This window comes from Cyphomyrmex costatus, unplaced genomic scaffold (genome assembly GCF_001594065.2).
Source record: "Cyphomyrmex costatus isolate MS0001 unplaced genomic scaffold, Ccosl1.0 scaffold283, whole genome shotgun sequence".
NCBI classification, from domain to species: domain Eukaryota; kingdom Metazoa; phylum Arthropoda; class Insecta; order Hymenoptera; family Formicidae; genus Cyphomyrmex; species Cyphomyrmex costatus.
This window is the reverse complement of record NW_017276944.1, coordinates 175,384-194,747: the sequence shown is the minus strand read 5'-3', so window position 1 is coordinate 194,747 and position 19,364 is coordinate 175,384. Positions and strand designations below refer to the sequence as shown.

The 19,364-nt window shown below is 34.6% G+C and overlaps 1 protein-coding gene across 1 annotated transcript in view; it reads right to left on the bottom strand.

Moving 5' to 3' along the window:
• The window catches only part of l(1)G0289 (plexin domain containing lethal (1) G0289), a 36,147-nt gene extending 16,783 nt beyond the window's left edge, over nt 1-19,364 (bottom strand). Inside the window, exon 1 of the mRNA XM_018541395.1 lies at nt 19,125-19,364. Coding sequence (XP_018396897.1) covers nt 19,125-19,254 — 130 coding nt within the window. The 5' untranslated portion in view covers nt 19,255-19,364. The remainder of the gene's footprint in view (nt 1-19,124) is intronic.

Genomic DNA, 19,364 nt, shown 5'->3' with positions numbered 1-19,364 from the left:
GTAGGAAAAAAAGAGCTTCAAGCTTTCACGATAGTCGAAAATTTTCGCAACTATTTGCTCAAGTGAAAGACCCACAAAATAAAAAGAAAATTTTTCATCTTTTCCAGTTCGTAATTTTTGACCGAACTCACAGAAACTCAAAAAATATAATAACCTTTTAAGAGTAGAGATTTCAAACCCTTTTCTTAAATTTAAATTTCGTTTATTTTTAACAAAGATATTGTAAAATAAAAGTCCTTTTATATATATAGATACGTAAAAAGAGTTTTTTCCCAACCTAATATTATTTAATGTTTATACGGTTATATGGCATTATGTTAAAAATATCAGCGTATTATTCTAATCAAGAAATGGCAGATACGTATTTTTGTATGGTCGTGCTAATACGGAAATGTCAGTCATGATGTTAAAAGTCATTTATGATACTGACATACAAAAATGTTTATATCTCAGAAACAGTTGAGCTTTTGACCTATGTTTCACTTAATAAAATAAGATTTCTTTACTCAGTATATAATATTATATATATCATCTACCCTATAAATACTGAATGGTTTTTTAACACTCTGTATATGACATATCAAAACTTATTTTGTGACTGTCTCAAAATTAAGAAAACAAAATTACAAAAAATTTTAAACGTATACAAAGATTTTAATTTATTCTTTGTATCGTAAGAAATCGAGCTTCTTTATACTTATTTTAAAATTTGTATTTGAGAACGCAAAACGTAGAAGAGAACGAACAAGATTACAGTGCGCTTTAATTTACGTGTAACTCGTGATCGTCTTAATAAAGTCTTTTTAATTAAGCACTAAACTATTTATATATATATATATATATACTATAAGACGTAGTATAAGTCTTGCCTTTTATTTACCTCGCAATTGAACGTAAAGGTAAGAATTGCTGTGAAAGAACGTTTAGCACTCACAAGTAAACCTACGGAGATGTCACTCATCGATTTTAATGAAACTTTGCATATTTGTAGAACTTTGAAAAATATTTGACATGTATTTTTTTTTTATTGACAATGGTCCACTCTGGGCTATGTTCAGATTCCCACCCGAGTGCCACTCAGGTATCCTTCTATCCTTATTGTTTGCCAAATGTTAAACAAGGATGACATGACACCCAGGGAGCACTCGGGTAGGAATCTGAACACGCCGCTGAAGGGTGAAAACTCCCTTAAAGGGAAGAGATAGATTTAACGTATCAAGTGAAATAAATTGAATATTTTAAAAAGTAAAATATGTTAGGGGGTTTTTGGAGTCACTGAAACTAAATCTTATGTTAAAAGTATGAAATTCAAAATGGACGCCATATCGACCCAATATGGCGTCCATATAAATCAAAATTTTTATTATTTTTTATCAAAATGAATAAATTTTAAGAATTCTTGTCATTAGAAAATTCAAATTTCCGATTTTTGGGTCGATGATTTTAAATATGGTGTTACAGATATAAAATTCAAAACGGCGGTCTCAATATGGCACCTATATACGTTAAAATTTATAATTTTTGCAAAAAATGTGTTGATACAAGGTTCTCACTTTTCCTAGTACTTTTTTACAGTGAGTTCCTTTGTTTCTCACCTTTCGGGATACTTTTTCGTGTGCGATCCCGTGTCGTGAGCGCAACAGCGCACAAGTAAGTCGAACTCTCGCTGAAATGAGATAGCGCTCGAGGAAATTCGACATTCGCTGATCGCAACTGATCTATATTGACGATTTCAGCTACGTGCCGTACCTACGGTTTTTTTCAACTCTTGATAAAATGTGACAAACGACAAACCGCTCCTATCTACAGTGTATGTATACGTTAGTGAAAATAAAAAAGGGAAAACATAAAGGGAAAACATAATAAAGGGAAAACATTTGTGTACGCCCGTCGCGTCTACTCATGATAGCACGTGGCACGTAGAGAAAACTTTTAAATTTCATACTTTTGACATAAGATTTAGTTTCAGCGACCCCAAAAACCCATTTTGCTTTTTAAAATTTTCAACTTTTTTTTATTTTATATTATACGAAATAAGTTATCTGCACGCCATATTGGATCGGCTATTTTGAATTTCATACTTTTGACATAAGATTTAGTTTCAGCGATCCCAAAAGCCCCCTAACACATTCTACTTTTTAAAATTTTCAACTTATTTCACCTGATATGTTAAATCTATCTCTTACCTTTAAGGGGTAGTTTTCACCCTTCAGAGTGGGCCATTGCCGATAAAAAAAAATACGTGTCAAATATTTTTTAAAGTTCTACAAATACCTATGCAAAATTTCATCAAAATCGATCACGGAGTGACATCTCCGTAAGTTTACTTATCAGAGGGCAGATTCTCAAGAAGAGAAATTAAAAGATGTGCACGATATAATAATAATGTCAGTGCAGTTTGCGGATTCCGAAGATGTTTTTAAATAACGAACAAAGGCTTTGCGATTCTAAAAAAGATGGAGTAAGTAAGTATAAATTACGCCTTCTCAGAATGGCGTAATTTTCTAGAGACAAATGCAAGACAAATTAAAGTAATTTCCTACAATTTGCTTTATTGTCTTATTGAGATTCCCTTTACGTAGATAAACAATCAATATGAGCAGCATATAAGTAGCATATAAAATCGATCTTTTTTTTTTTTTTTTTAGAAAAAAATATGTATAAATATTTTTATTGTAATACGTACAAATATATATTTCGGCATCAGTTTCCCAAAACCAAGCATGCCGACATGCTAAAAGAATTTTTAGGCCAACGAACGGCATAATGATACAAGCACGACGCAAGAGTTGTCATTGTCGTCATCGTCGCCACCAGCCGTTACCATCATAAAATCGGTTTCTCTTCCCCTCTTCTCGGTGTACGAAAATATAGAAAAAAGAACAGAAAAAGAGAGACGTAAAACACACAAATCGTATGAAAAAGGAGCAGAAGCGAGGGCCAAAGACCTCTCGCTTGTTCTGTGTGTTTCTCTGAAAGTTCCCTCGCCTCTTCTTAAGTGTCGTGGTTTTCGGTGAAAGCGATCATTGTTCATCTCGTGTCTTCTTTCTAACTTGAGAAAAGAAACGAGAAGCAACACGGATTTCTGGCCTTGCAACAGAACGTGTACAAATCCGCATTGCGTGTCGCATGTTGTGGACATAGATTTAATACTATCATGTGCGATTTTACGTCCAGAGATAAAAGCTACCTTAATAAGTCGTAGTAAGCTAAATTATCTTCAAATTAAATTGAAAACTACGACGTATTAAAAAAATTATCCTACTTTGGCATTAATCTAGTTTAAAAGTACTATATTTTTAGCGATCTTGACTTATAATTTGTCATAATAACGTATATAATTTTTTAAATTTATGAATATTAATCTCAAAAGTTATTAACTGATTGTAATATATATTTTTTCAATTTGCAACGCTGATTTATATCATTATATTTTATTAATATTTCTTATAACAAAGTTGCAACACATTTTCAATTTATGAGTAATAAATCGATTAATTTGGCTTATTCTATGATTTCTCTCCATTTTTGGACGCGGCACATTCCGAATTTTGTGTCTACAAAATTTCGAGCCACTTATAAGTAATGAAAAATGATCCCGATAAAGATGTTTTCACTGAAGAGAAGACGATTCGCCGCGACGAACGGGATGATGGTTGTGCGTCAGTCACGCGGTGCTTACGTAAACGCAAGGACGTGACCGCGTGGTCTCGCGAAGGAAACAGCAAGCGACTTTTCAAGCCTGGCACACCTGTCACTGGTGGTCTCCTTCGTCGTCGACTAGGAAATATCCACGCAATACGTCAGCGACACGCTCCGATGACTTTTCCGAGGCGCAATCGCGCTCGTTAGCGTTCGCGAAAATTATTATCGCGTTCATACCGACTAAATACTTAGATATAGTAGTGATAGATGACCGCGAATTTTGCGAGGTACGCAACGCTGAACGTAGCGTTGAACTTTGTACAATGTACTGTTTTTGCAGTTTGATGTAATAATCTGACGAAACGCGAGGGGAATAAAGTAAATTTTGGAGAATTACAAATTATTTATTCGATATAAATAACAATCGTAGATACATCTGATAACACCTTGCCTTCCTACCTGTTACGATAAAAAGCATTACGCACTAAAAATAAATATTTTTTTGATGATATTCTTATCTTTAGATTAGATTAAACAATTATCAGTCGCAATTAAACATGAAAATGACATATGGTAACCTCTCTCAATAAATCAAATTTATTAATATATCGTGTGCTGAAATCTAGATTTAATGATCATTAGAAGAATTGCAGGTGTTGCCATTACTGTCGAACATATTACAATTATGGCACTAATAATTGTTCAATTAATGACACGTCATCTACGATTGCATTGCATGATTATCGCGAATAGCACACGATAGTATCTCTCTCGCAGTATTGCATAACTGCGCGATGACGATCATAAAAAATATTTCGATTTATACGTTTAATGGAATCTGCAATATAAATCAGTAAATCTGCATCAAATCTAAATAACATATTAAATATTACAATTATATATATTTATTATATATTTTATATATAATAAATTAAGGAACAAGATAAATTTAAAAAATATATAAAAAAATTTTTTAAATAATATATTAACAACAGTATGAATGACTGCGTCTAATAATAGTTGTGCAATAACATTCAATATGATCAACAGAGTGATTTTTATCATTACAGCAATTATATTCGTATTTAATGGTCTTTCGAAATTTCTATGTAGTAATCACGCTCTCTTTCTCTCTCTCTCTCTCTCTCTCTCTCTCTCACTTTCTCACACACACGCACACACACAGTGGTACATAATTAGCTTTCTATTTATCGATTTACAAGAACACTAATGAATAAAGCAGAAAAGACGGACATAGATCGAATGTCTCACGATTTGTTCTGACATAAAGGCGAGACACTGTCTTTCTTTGTCAAGAGACGGCGAACGGTACATTTGCCCCAATTAATCAGACAACAGAATTGTGAGAGAAATGCAAATGGCGTTCTCGTGTCTAACGTTAATCGCGAACTACAATGAAATCGCCCTTACTTAAGAATAATTCCTAATTAGAATAATTGCGTCAATGAGTGAAGAAAAATCGGAATATACTTTAGTACAGTAATATTATGTTATGACAGCATAACGTTACAATAACATATAATTTTTGTTATAATAATTATAATAATATAATAGGAGTAAAACTAATTTAAACAAATTATAGACGAAAATGTGTAGCTTTTAAGTTTCGTTAATATTCTTGTAGTCCGCTTGTGTCTACAAAGTCTTCAGGTAGGTAATAACATAGGTAGATAACGTATGCGCGCACACATGCACAACGGGAACGTGTATCAGTAACGACTACATCTCTAGGATAAATTCCAAAGAAGTTTTTATGTGCGTTCTGTATCTTAATTATCATCACGATGCACACATTTACGCTTTTATACATCACGATTGCAAGAAATTTTCATGCAAACGTGTGCACGCGAATAGTTCGATTCTCTTTCTCGCGTTCGTTGTAATTGCGTCCCGTTAGTCATTCTTGGTCCTTCAACTGAAATTAATTACGTCTTGGCAGTGCTTTAAGCATTCGTTGTGGCGTTGATCGAGCGATGTGCTCTGGCGTGCATGTGCCGTACCGATCGTGTAAATATTTACGCACAACGGCTAATTTATCCCCGCGCGAGGGACTTTTGAATTCGTCGAAACACGTACGTACCGAACACGACGGAAACCAGAGATCCGTGACTACCCGGCGAGAAATAAAGCCGAGTCGTCACGGCGAATTTCCGTCCACAGCGAGAGCGGTGAAAGCCAAGAAATGGACCGCAAAATGTTCTTTCGCTCGCAAAACAGTTAATATTTAAATGAATCATCTCGGAGAATTGTTCTTTCTAGAAGTTGCGATTCCCTTACCATTCCACATTTATACTTGAGAAAGTTATTAACAAGATAAATACGTGTACAGCCATGTGCAAAAGTATTAGGCACTTACAATTTTCTCGTATTTATGAAAAGTTAAATATATCTCGGCGAAAGGAATCTACTCAAAGGTTTTTTCGACCACGCATTTTAAAGCGTAAAGAGTGGAATTTAAATGTGCATTTGAATCTTTTGTCTATAATATTTTGTTATTAAGTTTTATGTTAAATCGGAAAATAATATCTTTCCAATATTTTTGTTTTATAATACTTTAAAGCGCCGCTACAGTTTAATGATGCATCAGTAAACAAAAATTCAATATCAAAGTATCTGAAAGATAGGCTTTCTCTAAGATTTAAAGTTCTAAGTTCTTTGAATTTAACAATGTAGTGTATATTACTACAATTTCATATTTGATTCAGATTTCTATTTTTCATGACGTAATTCTTACATCATTCCAATTTATATTTAAGTGTAACCTACATTTGTTCTTTCTCTAGTATTTAACGATAAAATTAAATTGATTGCTTAATTTAGAATTCTACATAATTTTTAGAATTCCTTCCAGGAAACATAAATATATCGAAAAAGAGCAGGTCTGTTAATTTGCTGATGACTTATAATAGCGGTAGATCTAGATAGTAACAAACAAGAGAATTACAAGAAAGATTCACGCAATGAGCAGATCGTAATAGAAAACAGAATTATAAGCAAGATTCGCTCGGCGAGCAAACACATTGTAATGCGAACGATGATGCTAGCTACTTTGCATCGCGGTATATACGTAACTGATCACCAGTGGCACGTGGTAATAACGACATCGTAAACTCAAGATCGTGCGGAGATAAAATTGCGAGAATAAAATTACAATTTCTCTTCAAAATATGTTTACATCGTCGAGAGTTGAAATCACAGCCCTGAGAAGAGGTTTGCGGCGATTTAAATTTTGCATAAATTACATCAATTAAACTATTTACGTCTTAAAGGAACATTGCCGAGATGTCATTAAACATATGTATTGTGTAGAAACTGCATGCTAAAGCAACACTCTTTGTCCCGCGAGAGTTATTGATAAATCAAATTTTCCTTTGTCGTTCGCGCTGACGAAACCTCTCCATTTAATGCCCGTGACACGATGATCCATTCTATTGAAGCGAGTAATATATTGCAAGGTACGCAATTCTGTTCGGTCAATCATTGAAAGGCCTTTTACCATTAACGAGGTCGATGGGGTGATATCAACCGCTAACGTTCTTCGATGCGATGCTTGAATTGACTCGATCACGAAGAAGACTCCTCTCGATTCGATCGCGTTATCGATTTGTCTTTGTACGACATTCAGAATTATCACGAATGATTTTCATTACGTCACATTAATGTATAAAATTAGTCATGAGCATAATACAGATATAGAAAATATCATCAAAATTAACTTAAAAAAGATCTAACATTTTCTATATAACATTTAGTGAAAAATATGACGAGAGAAAGAGGGAGAAAGATTTTAATCTCTTTGCAATTCTTTTGCCTAGAAAATCAAGCGCACCATTTAAAAAATATTTTTATATGCAATTCAATATTTTACATTAAGTATACAGCAAATATAACTCTCTCTACGTATTATACACTGTTATTTAAAAATAAAATTCTATTTTCTAACTTTAAACTCAAAATTATGCACGAGGAGTTGCACAAAATGCACTTTGATGCATGCACATCAATTATCTATCTAAGCAAAAAGTAGTAATCACCCACTATCTAATTATTTATTACAAGGACGTGGCAGTGACTTCCATGTTCGACGATGACTTTACAATTTTAGAATTCAGTAAAACCAATAAAAAATTATTTACTTGTCGGTAACTATATATGTTTAAAAATACATACATTATAAAATAGAATTAGTAATAAAACAGACGTCTTACTTTTTTACGTCGGTCTTTGTATCAAAATTATTATGAATTATTTTCACATTATCATTATATAAAATTAATCATTGGCGAGTGATTTATAAATTTAATTCATTCTTAATACATATTATTGTCACATGAAAAGAAAAACTGAAATTAAATATATGTAGTCGATACTTTATAAAGCCTTCTAATCGACATATTATCAAAATGCTGAATTTAATTTGAGTTGCGTAATTAACTGCGCAAAATCTCGAACATTTTCCGCCGGATATAACTTAATATTCACATGATCAAAATATTAATATTTCATGTCTCTTATTTGAAAGATGTATCTGCAATACGCGCGGTCTATTCTCGGCGCGATTGGTGCGACGCGTCTGGTCGGATACAATCTAATAATGTCGAGAATGAATTGAACCAATCGCCCGTATCAAAGCCGGCACACCAACGAGAACTGCATATCGCGAGAGTCGCGCAGAGCGCGACGAAGATGTACTTCGCGAGTCGCATGCGGCGCCAGAGCCACTTATCGTCCTTCTCTCGCTGTGGACGTCACAAAAATGCCAATGTAATAATTAACGAGGAAGCTGTCGGATTATTTATTGTCCCGCCAGCAACTTGCTGTATTAATTAGCGTGCGCTATATAATCGAGCGAGCATCACGTCGTTTCCCTTGAGAAATTCCATTGAAATGCCATGAATATTTTATACAAAAACATAAAAAAATCTAAAGCGCAGGATTGAAAGACACTTTTCTAAAATCTCTGTATTTTACATTTTACAACTATTTCTCATATTATTTATTTTAGAAGGCGTAACTTTTGTAATAAAAAAAGTTTATGTCTTTTAATTACAGTCTTAAATACTGTGTTTTAAAGTTTATGATAAAACATTTTGTATATGAAGTATCATAAAATAAAGATAATATAAAACAATATTATAATAATATTTTGCCGAAAACACGACATTGAATCATTTTGTCATACATAAGTACAGCATAGCTCAAATACTTTATGGTAAATATATACGGCAAATTCCTATAATATTTTAATGTAAATACAACTTTAAAATATATAAGTACAATCCCTATAACATTTTAATGTAAATGTAACAGTGATAAATCGTTGGCGAGAACATCCTCGTAAAGGAACGGAAGGTCCCTGCGGTATTATACGTGCAGCAGCATCGGCTTCCGGCGTAAAACGACACACGCGATGGTCACCACCTACGCGTGACCAGACGAGACGCGTGCACGCGTGCGTGCGTGCGTACACACGTGCACGCACTTGTAAAGACAACGATCTTACACGCTCGCGCTCATCGGCTCGACTCGAGTCAACGAACTCGCATTTTCGCGCCCGTGGCTGCATTCTTCCAGCGCGCGAATTGCTGACCGATTACAGCCCCTTTGGTATATAAGTTCCAAAACGTAGTAGGTGTAGTAAATCTTAAGACATTGGTGTATCATAATCGAATGTGAGAAGAATAATCGACCGGTCTATCTTTTTTAAACTCAAGGCTTATTATTGTGTTCCGAGACTAATTCTTTATCCGCACCAAACCTCTTCTTGAAATACATATAGCTCTGTTCTTCTCTCGAACTGTGATAATTATATCAGAAAATTCGGACGAATATTTCGAATATTTCAACATCTTGGTTTTATAATTTCAATTTCAATATATTTATATTTCTATTTATTTATTTATCACGCGAAACTCAATTTTGGCAGAAACTACGAAAACTAATTATTTATAAACAAAAAAAAAACCTCATCAATGTAGTTTAAATTTTGTGTATATTTATATGTACACGATATTACATATATTGTACGTATCTTTGAAAGACACTTGGCTGTTCGTTGACCGACTTGACGTAAAATCATCCAATTAATAATTATGGGATAGCGAGTGTAAGCACGAGGCACGGACCAATCAAGCATAATCGGTAGGACCGTTCGCACAAGGCGGACGACTTAATGACCGTATAAAATAGGCCACGTGGGTGTCCAGTTATGTGTGTGCCCGCGCACTGCGCCCTTTCCTCTTCACAAAATTTCTCCGGCATACATCCTCCTTCAGACTCTTTTTATCGCTCTTGTTAATTTTAGAAATGAATTACAATTGCAGATACACTCACGATTACGTAATTCTCCGCCTTTTTAAATTCACATAAATTATTTAAACTTTAAACAGAACGAGAAAACGATTACAGTAGCTCTGACAGCGTAATATATGTATTTCAAAAACTAAATAAAGATAATGGATTATAACAAATCTTATTCAGAAAAAAAACTGTAAGGTTTTAAAAATATGCCCCTGTCTTTTTTAAAGGTTAACTGTCTCATTTATTTTAATTCTAATTTAAGTTAATTTTAAAAAATTCTCATCGAAAATTCTCTCTCTCTTTCTCTAAGTTATACTTTTGTTTCGAGTATTGATGGTATTTAAAGAATTAAACAAAACACAAGAATATAAACTTTAAAATTTGACGAAATTTTTTAAATTAAACTTAAATTACATAAATCTACAGCGTATTTCTAAAAAAATATTTATAATTCCGAACTTGCTTCCAACTTTTTCGTAGATATACTCAATCGAATATGGAAGATTATATTTTATAGAGGACTTTTTAAATTATATTTATATTTACGTTACATTTTAGTCATGTGTAAAATATCTGTGTTGTGTTAGAGATAACGATTGCTCCACAAAGCGCATTAAGGATATCTTTCATCAAGTCATATGATAAAACCAACGCGTGGCGCCGGTCTTAATCTAGGCACACGCGAGCATATGTGTTTGTGTATATACATATGTATATTAGGATATATTTGAGTGGAATATAAGCTTATTTAAGAAACGGCTTAGTGTGATACTATGTTACAGATAACCGTACTATTATAACCGGCAAATTTCATGCAGATATAAACATCCTGCCTGAGACGTCCCAAATGTTCTTCATAATTATGCACTTACCCTACAGGCGTAGGTAATGATGCGTGAACGATAGTATTCTTTTTACGACACATTTTAATTCTACAAAGCTATTTAAAAGACGCTATATTTGTCACGCTTCGATCGGTACCGGTATATACGTACGGATTACGACATGTTACAATGTATCGAGCGATGTATAGGCCGATATATGTTACCGAAACCGGATACGTGCGGGTGCGAGCACGCATCTTCGTCGGCGAGTGAGTATGATGTCCAATATGCGTACACCAACAGTCGTCGTCCATAAAAGCGTGCAATAAAGGAAGTTAACGCACTATCGACATATCAAACTGGCGAGAGAAACGTTACATTCAAATAAAGTGTAATTGTTTTTACAGATTTAAAAACGGGATTTATTGTTTTTTTTTTTTTAATCCATTTCAGATAATCTATTTTTAACAAATTTTATTGTTAACAAAATTCCATTCTTTTTTTTGTAGCTCGCGTAATAAAACGTTTAAAGAATTGAAACACGACATGTATGAAACTGTAAAATATATAGAATACACATATATGGTACATAAATATAACAAAGTGCAGAAGTGCGATAAAAGCAGAAGTGCATGACAAAGTTATAAATAAAATTCTATCGCAAATTCTGACGTGAGAAAATTGTAGCGTCTAAAGTATACTTTAAATAACGGAACACATTTCTAAGTAAAGCCTAATATCTGCAATGATAAACGGAAAATTATATGACATATTCAAACGCGCTTTGCGGTTAAATTTAATTGTCGGTTTTGCCTGATAAGGACGAAACCGCGAGTTTAATTTTGCAGTACCGTAATGTGCCGTATTACGATGAGCCAAAAACTGATACCTTTACAAATTATATACCAGTAACACTAACGATAATCAGTGCAAAAGAGTATCAAGATGATTCTTTCGTGACATTTACTCCGTGCTTAAATATCGCGTATTGTTACGCAAGCGAGAGATATAAAGATGTGCTATAAGGCCAAGGTGCAAGGAATTATACGGTTTCAAGTTACGAACGCTACGTAAACATACATTTTGTGTGTACAGACATATACAACTTATCGCAGAAATTTTTAATTTATATTTACATTCTTAGTTTAACCAGAGAGAATAAATTAAAAAGAAATTAATAATATAAACTGGCGTTCGTAAATTTAAAATTAAATTGTTAAGAGATTCATGACCTAAAAGTTGCCTCTTTCTTCTCTACGCTTCTACGAATTACATTTTCTCTTGAACAATGAACACTACCACCAACTATCGATCTCAAGCGGGGACACTGACTTCCACGGTTTACAAACGCATCTTCTATGGGACGAACGAGGTCACCGCGAGTGTAAGTCCGGTGGAACGCGCTGCGTTAGCGAAAATAGAGCGATTCGAAGCCACAGTTGTACGAAAGGTGTAACGGCGAACAGTGGTCGAGGAGAGTGCGTTGAACTTTCTACGTCGATGGAAATATGACAAAAGCCGTGACTCATGGATGAGCTGTCGACGCACGTTCGTCCGTCCCATCCGTCTGTCCATTCGTTCACTGCGATCGCCAGTGAAGTGAATAGAAGCGCAAAACTTGCATCGTGCAGTTTTTGCCATCTCTCCTAATCCTTCGAAAAAAATGTGTCGGAAGGAAACATAGACAAGAATTTTGTCTGAAAGCGATAGTATAATACAATGTAGTGATATACAGAAATTTCTCACATTCTACATAAAAAAATCGGAAAAATCTTTTTTTAAAATTTATCAGAATTCGAAGAATCGCTTTTATAATCATTTTATTTATCTCCAAGAATGTTTGGAAGAATCTTATATATATATATCGATATATAACAGAATATTCAATAGAATATTTTCCAGAAAAATTTTCTATTGTACTTAATTTTCAAGTAATAGAAGGATGAGTTTGAGATTTTTTTATTTGAAATTTGTATCAATATTAGAAGTAATTAGCTTGAAGAAAAATTTCCACGATTTTAGCACTTTTAATATTAAATGTCTTAATATCTATATTTTAATTTTAAATATTAATTGTTGAGCAATCAAGTAACGTTTAATTATTTTAGCATTTTATTTCTAAAATTTTTATGAATCATATCTTCGTACATCTCTATAATATTTCTTTAGCATCTATTTAGACATGCGCAGTTTAATCGCTTATACCACCGGCGAGTATGTATGCAAATAATAATTTCATAATTTATATGCATAGACAATTAGAAAAACCCATGATTGTCGGACTATGCAATTAAGAGAAATCTAGAGGAATAAGACGCCTATGTGATTGCATCATATACGTAATATAAACAGAAAGTAGACAGAAATACCAGAAAATTACTGGAAACCGAAATAATTGCAATTTTCGTAATTTCGTTTATCGGCTTTCCCTCCACCTCGTCAAGAATCAAAACCTCAATATCGCAAACGTGTCATTTACTTGGTATTATTTAATCCCTCGTGGACGCGTTGTATTGGAAAAAGCGAGATTATGTATGCGAACGAGCCAAGTGTTACGAGGACAAATTTCTACACTTCGTGGAGAGCGTTTCCGCGCTCGCTTTGTGAGGATATCGGGTGTCGTGAAAGTCTATTCCATAGAACTTCACATTTTTGAACGACTAAAGAACGAAAAAAAAAAAAAACAAAAACGTGTCTTTGTATTCACGCAAAGATTGATCGTTTCAGCTCGGAAATTCTATGAGAAGAACAATTTTTATACACTTGACTAATCACCAAGCATTTCTTACGGAAATTCTTTATAGAATTTATCTAGAATCTAGATTGAAAATCCAGATTTGTAATGATCTGATAAATCTGTTCAAGAAATGTATCTTTTGTCCAAAAAATAATGATTCTGGTTTTCAAAGAGTGTAAAATATGTACAGTTTTTTTTTATTCATAAACTTTGAGACGCTGTACACGTAGAAATATTATAAATTACTAATTATACGAATTATATGAAACGATGTGAATATGCAACAACGTTGTAATTGGACACGGAAATAATTACATTCGTAAAATTTAAAAAGACAAATTATGTATGCCGTGATTTTACATTTTAAATTGAACCAGCTAAGAAGAAACTGCTACTTGTGGTTAACTCGTTTTTAACATAATTTAGTACCTCCAAGATAAACGCCCGTCTTTCGTGGCCAAGCGTTTTCATCGGCGGGATTAAAGTGCCATGGCGCACTTTAAAATTGCATTCGCCGCCGTGGAATTACGCGAAATCTAATTACGCGCTCAGCTGGACGAGGCGTTTCGCACTCATAGAGCAAATTAAATGTTACCAAGGCAAACCAACGTCACGAATGGTATCGCGTTATGTCCCACCACAACTCGCGCGATTACTTTTTTGCGCACGTTAAATTAGAGTTTTCTAGGCATATCGCATCTACCCGTATCATCATTCACTACTTCCCGCCGTAAAGCAACTCCAACGATTCGTTTATACTCGAGAGACTCATAAATGGGAAGCACGTCAGTTAAAATCGATTTTGCGAATAAAAAAGACCTCACGATGAGACGAATCACCGACACAAATAAAAACTTTAGCATCAATGCACCTTAGAGTGTCGAACAAGTAGCAAAATATCAAGACAGATAAAATAAGGTATCAATATATTTTCTTTAATGAGTTCCAAATACATCTATAATAATACGATAATCGTGGTTAAAGCAAAGTGATATAATATTAAAGTGACGACACGACGTTATCACGTCAAGTGCGTTATCTATATGGACACACATGTGCACGCATATCACCTCAAAATGTGCAAATTCTGAGGTCACGGGCGCTTATCTTAAATGTATTCGCATTGCTTTGTTTATTACTGATATTTACCTCCCAAAACACGGATGCGAGTTCTATCGCGAGTATCAGCGATAATCGAGCGCGATAAACAAAACAGTGTGACAGAACGGCATGCGTAAAAGAGTTGAGGAGCACATTCTTCTGAATTATTAATCATTAATGGGCCGAGCCTCATATAAGGACGGATTTACGTTTCATTTTCATTTATTTTTCTTCTTTTATCTTTATTTATGCGAAATACTAGAGGCTTTAATTTTGAAAAATATCGCGTACAAAAATATTAGGGAAATCTGTAATATACGTAACATGTAATATAATATTTTCATACATTTTCATATGATATTTTTTTAGAATACGGCTGCGGTTATCTTCGTTATCTCGATTTAATTGCAGTCCTATATCAAGTTAACGTTCAATATTAATAAAAAAAAAATTAAATTTTATACTTTTAGAACAAATTCTAATTTAATTAATTTAAAAAGATTTTATATTAAATTAATTTAAAAAGACTTTTTTAATTTATTGGCTCATTTTTCTACATTAGTTGTTAAATTCTAAACGCATTTGTCACAAATTCAAAAATTGGACTCGTTATTAAGAGTGATACTAATATAACCCTGATTTTTGCGGTGTTACTTTTCTCAAATGTAACTCCAGTCGGTGTGACGTACACTGAAAGTATCGCATCGCGTTATAAGCTAATCTATTGATTTCTACAAAATACTCCACCCGTATGCATTATGGATGCAGCTGCTTGTTGCATCGTACAACAATACTTGCGGGACAAAGTTCACTGCTATTCACGCATTATAAAGTATTTTTGTTATTGATTCTCTAAAGCCAGCGGCACACAATGCTTGTTTCTTGCTAGATTTCTAGATGGATTAGATCCTTGCCACCGTATTGGCTGCGGTGCTGACAATGCCAGTCGGCTTTAACTGCAAGACAAAAGATGGCTTAAGTTTCGGAAGTAGCAATGGTAACATCATAATTGCACTTTTGAAATTTTTGCAGATAATTTCTGGTAAAAATATAGACAACTAATTTCTGCAAACCTTAATTTAGAAATTCCGCGATTAAAAAAAAAAAAAAGAAAAAGTCATTCTATAATATTCATTACGCAAAATTAACAATTCAAGTATTTTATCATCTTTAATAATAGTTTTGCTTTAATCCAAGAATCACTTGGAATAAAATACCGATTTGCGAAAACGTAACGCGTTCGTGCCTGTAACACACGATGTCAACAACTAACGACAGTTTGACATTCCTCGACGTTCTACTGATATCAACAATTCTGTCGACGTCGACAATAGCCAATGCTCAGCCGATTCCGATGTCAGTCGCAATTCTCGCGATTCCCTCTGTCGACGGTACACGCGGCGAATAAAGGAGCACACACCGAGCGACGCGCGACGGCCCCGAGCAAGTGGCAAGCGGTTTCGCAATCGCGAAATCAAGGCGCGTCAACGGTATGCGAAGGGTAACCCCGAGATAACCCTGCGAGCAGTCATTCGTGAATTCATCATACCGTTATCCTCAACGACGAAAGTCAGAATAAAAAAAAGGTCACAAAATTGCGAAAATTCCTTTTCTCGCTCTTTTCAGAAAATTTGCAATATCTTGGGGAGAATTGCCGAATGCGTCCTGGTCGCTTAAATCGTATCTCAATATTTTATAATTTTTACTAAATCCATATCAAGTTTCCTAAACCGTACTATCACAAGATAAGACTCATAATTAACAATAATAAAACTAATAATTGATGTCAATATATATATCAATATACAAACGTTAAGTGCAAAAATATATTTGAACCAATTTTATTTTCACGTCATTTATCTTTTTATTATTGTTATTTAATAATTATAAAATATTTTATTTTCTTCAATAATTATATTAAAATCAGATATTAATTATAATAATTATTAGGTATTAGTTAATGATTTATTTTATTAATTTTATACTTTCAATTATTTTCATTTATAAATTCAATATTTTCAAAAAAAATACGATAAAAAATACCTATATATAAGTACAGTTTAGGCGACCGGTTGCCTGAATCATATCTTTTGCAGCATGTTGCAAAAAGACTTATAACAAATCAATTTGTTATTAGTGATAAGTTAAATATATAATAACAAACGTCCGCGAAATCTTAAGCTATAATTTCTAATTTCTATTTGAAACTCTTCTCTAATAGTAATCTTAATGGAAAAAATAAAAGGATATATCATTCGTATATCATAATGTTTTTTATAAGCGAATCGAACAACGCATTCTAGCGATGAGTATTAATTATGGCGTAGCGTGACGCTTATGTAATTTCAGTGGAAAAATGGCTTATTAAAACAAAGGACTTAGAGTAACGACATGTGATAAGCGACACGACAGAATAGTTATAACATATACAGTAGTGGAAGAGTTTGTACATAATGCTTGTTCATCACAATATGTATAAATGCTATGTGTGGGGGAGGAAACCTAAAAAAAAAGTTTGTACAGTAAACAAATCAATATTTTAGATTATGGATTTGTGTGTCATGATATTGCATTATCTCTCTATTGTCTTGTCTACAATAATATTGTGTAAACAATAAGATGTAAGAAACTGACCAATCATAAATCGAATGTTTCCATTACTTATGGCTTACAACTTACTACATCACTTATTACTTTCATTGTAGACGGTCCTTTACAGACTTTCTACATCGTCATCACCTAAGCTTTAAGTCTTAAGCTACAAGAAATTGACCAATCGATTATTCTTCTCACATTCGATAGTTAATGTCTTATGATTTAAGACTTAAAACTTAGGTAATAGTTTATTCTAGAAAGACATGACTAACCAAATCGCTTACTGTTTACATGTTACTCGCGTTATGTTTTTTGTGTGTCACAGTCTTGAAATATAAGAAGGCTCTCGCATTTATTCCTTCATTTCTTTCGCGTTACGCTAATTACGAAATTTTCTAATGATTTCGCAAATACCTGCGACATCAATTTCATCCTTACGAACGCAATACGTCTGCCTAGCTGGCCTCCTCACTTAACCAAATCTTAATTTAAAAAATTGTATAATGCGCTATTTATGCGCTATACACATCCGCAAACAAAAATTGTTGCGCTCATTCCGTTTAGCTAAAAAAAACATTTTTTGTTGGGAGGCTGGGTAGGCAGCAAGTCAGCCCCCCCCCCACCTGTTAAAACAATCGAAATGGAAAATTAAATACACAGGATTTATGCGCTACTATTTCCAAGCATTTTCAATTTTTGCGCTGCAACCTTAAGGCACTTCCCTCTTGGAGCGAACGGACATATTCACATCTAAGTCGTTAAAAATTGCAAAATTAAATACTCTCACTATGCAAAATAATTCTCTGATTTATGTATTACTATTTCCAAGCATTTTCGATTTTTGCGCTGCAATCTTGAGGCACTTTCCTCTTGGAGCGAACGGACATATTCGCACCTAAGTCGTTAGAAAGACTTAATGATAACGGCTTTACAAACAACAAGTCGCTTTTGGCGTTCGCTCGCGACTTTAAGTTGCAGCGCAAAAATTAAAACTGTGTGCAAAAATTTTTTTTTTAGCTAAACGGAATGAGCGCAAAAATTTTTGTCTGCGGATATGTATAGCGCATAAATAGCGCATTATTATACAATTTTTTAAATTAAAATTTGGTTAAGTGGGGGGGGGGGCAGCTAGGCAGACGTGAACGCAACAATCGCTCGGTGTCTTTGGCCGTGAGTGTGAACGAGTGAGAGAGCGCGCGACCTTATTCCTACGGCAAGCGCACGCGTTCCCGTCTTCCCGATCCCGTTGCATTAGTGCAACGCCGAGTGGCGTCGGATGCAATCGAGTGCAATGCGAGGACGACCATCGTAACGAATCGTCGCGGGGATCACCGTAGGGAGCGGCGTCAAAAAAGGTCTAGACTTAGGTCCCAGACATGGGATTTCCCCGACCGGATTTTTTCCCTCCCTTTCTCTCATCGTCCCTCTCTATTTTTCTCTCTTCCTCTCTCGTTCTGTCTGCCCCTTTTTCTTTCTTCCTCGCTCTTTACCTGTCTACCCCAAATGTCTGTGTGCATCATCTGTGCGATGATTCTTTATTATCTGAGATTTCGCTTCATCTCCTTTTACGAGGGTAAACGTTTCTTTAGGATGTATTCAATTTTAGAGAGATGGTCGTTTTGAAAAAAGAAGATTGTACAGTATAGTGTTTGAAATGTTAGCTGTTCTCTCTCATTCGCTCCGTCGCGCCGTGTTTCTCTTCCTTCTACGAACGCGGCGCCGTCTCGCTCGAGCCTTCCCCGCTCGCTTCGAAAAGAATCCTCCGTGATACGCAACAGGTTATCGAAAGGCACCCGTGTGCGCGCTCGCCGCGGCGCATATGTACGCAAATATGTAAATGACATTTGTATACACGCTCGCGCCTACACGCACACGCACACTCACGCACACACGGCACTCACCGTGCTCGGCGATCGCCAAGGATCCGGCCAGGAGAGCGCACAGGACAACTAATAGCAGGGAGATCCATGTCGACCTTCTACGTCCGTTTGCACCGTCAAAGTAGCACCACCGTTCCTCCTTACGCGCCATAATTGCGTCAACTTTGACACGACGAAGATTTCTATTCCGTCTCGTCTTCCCGCTTTATAGAGGGCTTCGCTCGAAAATTACCAACGCGAGCGTCGTGAGTTCCCTCGATA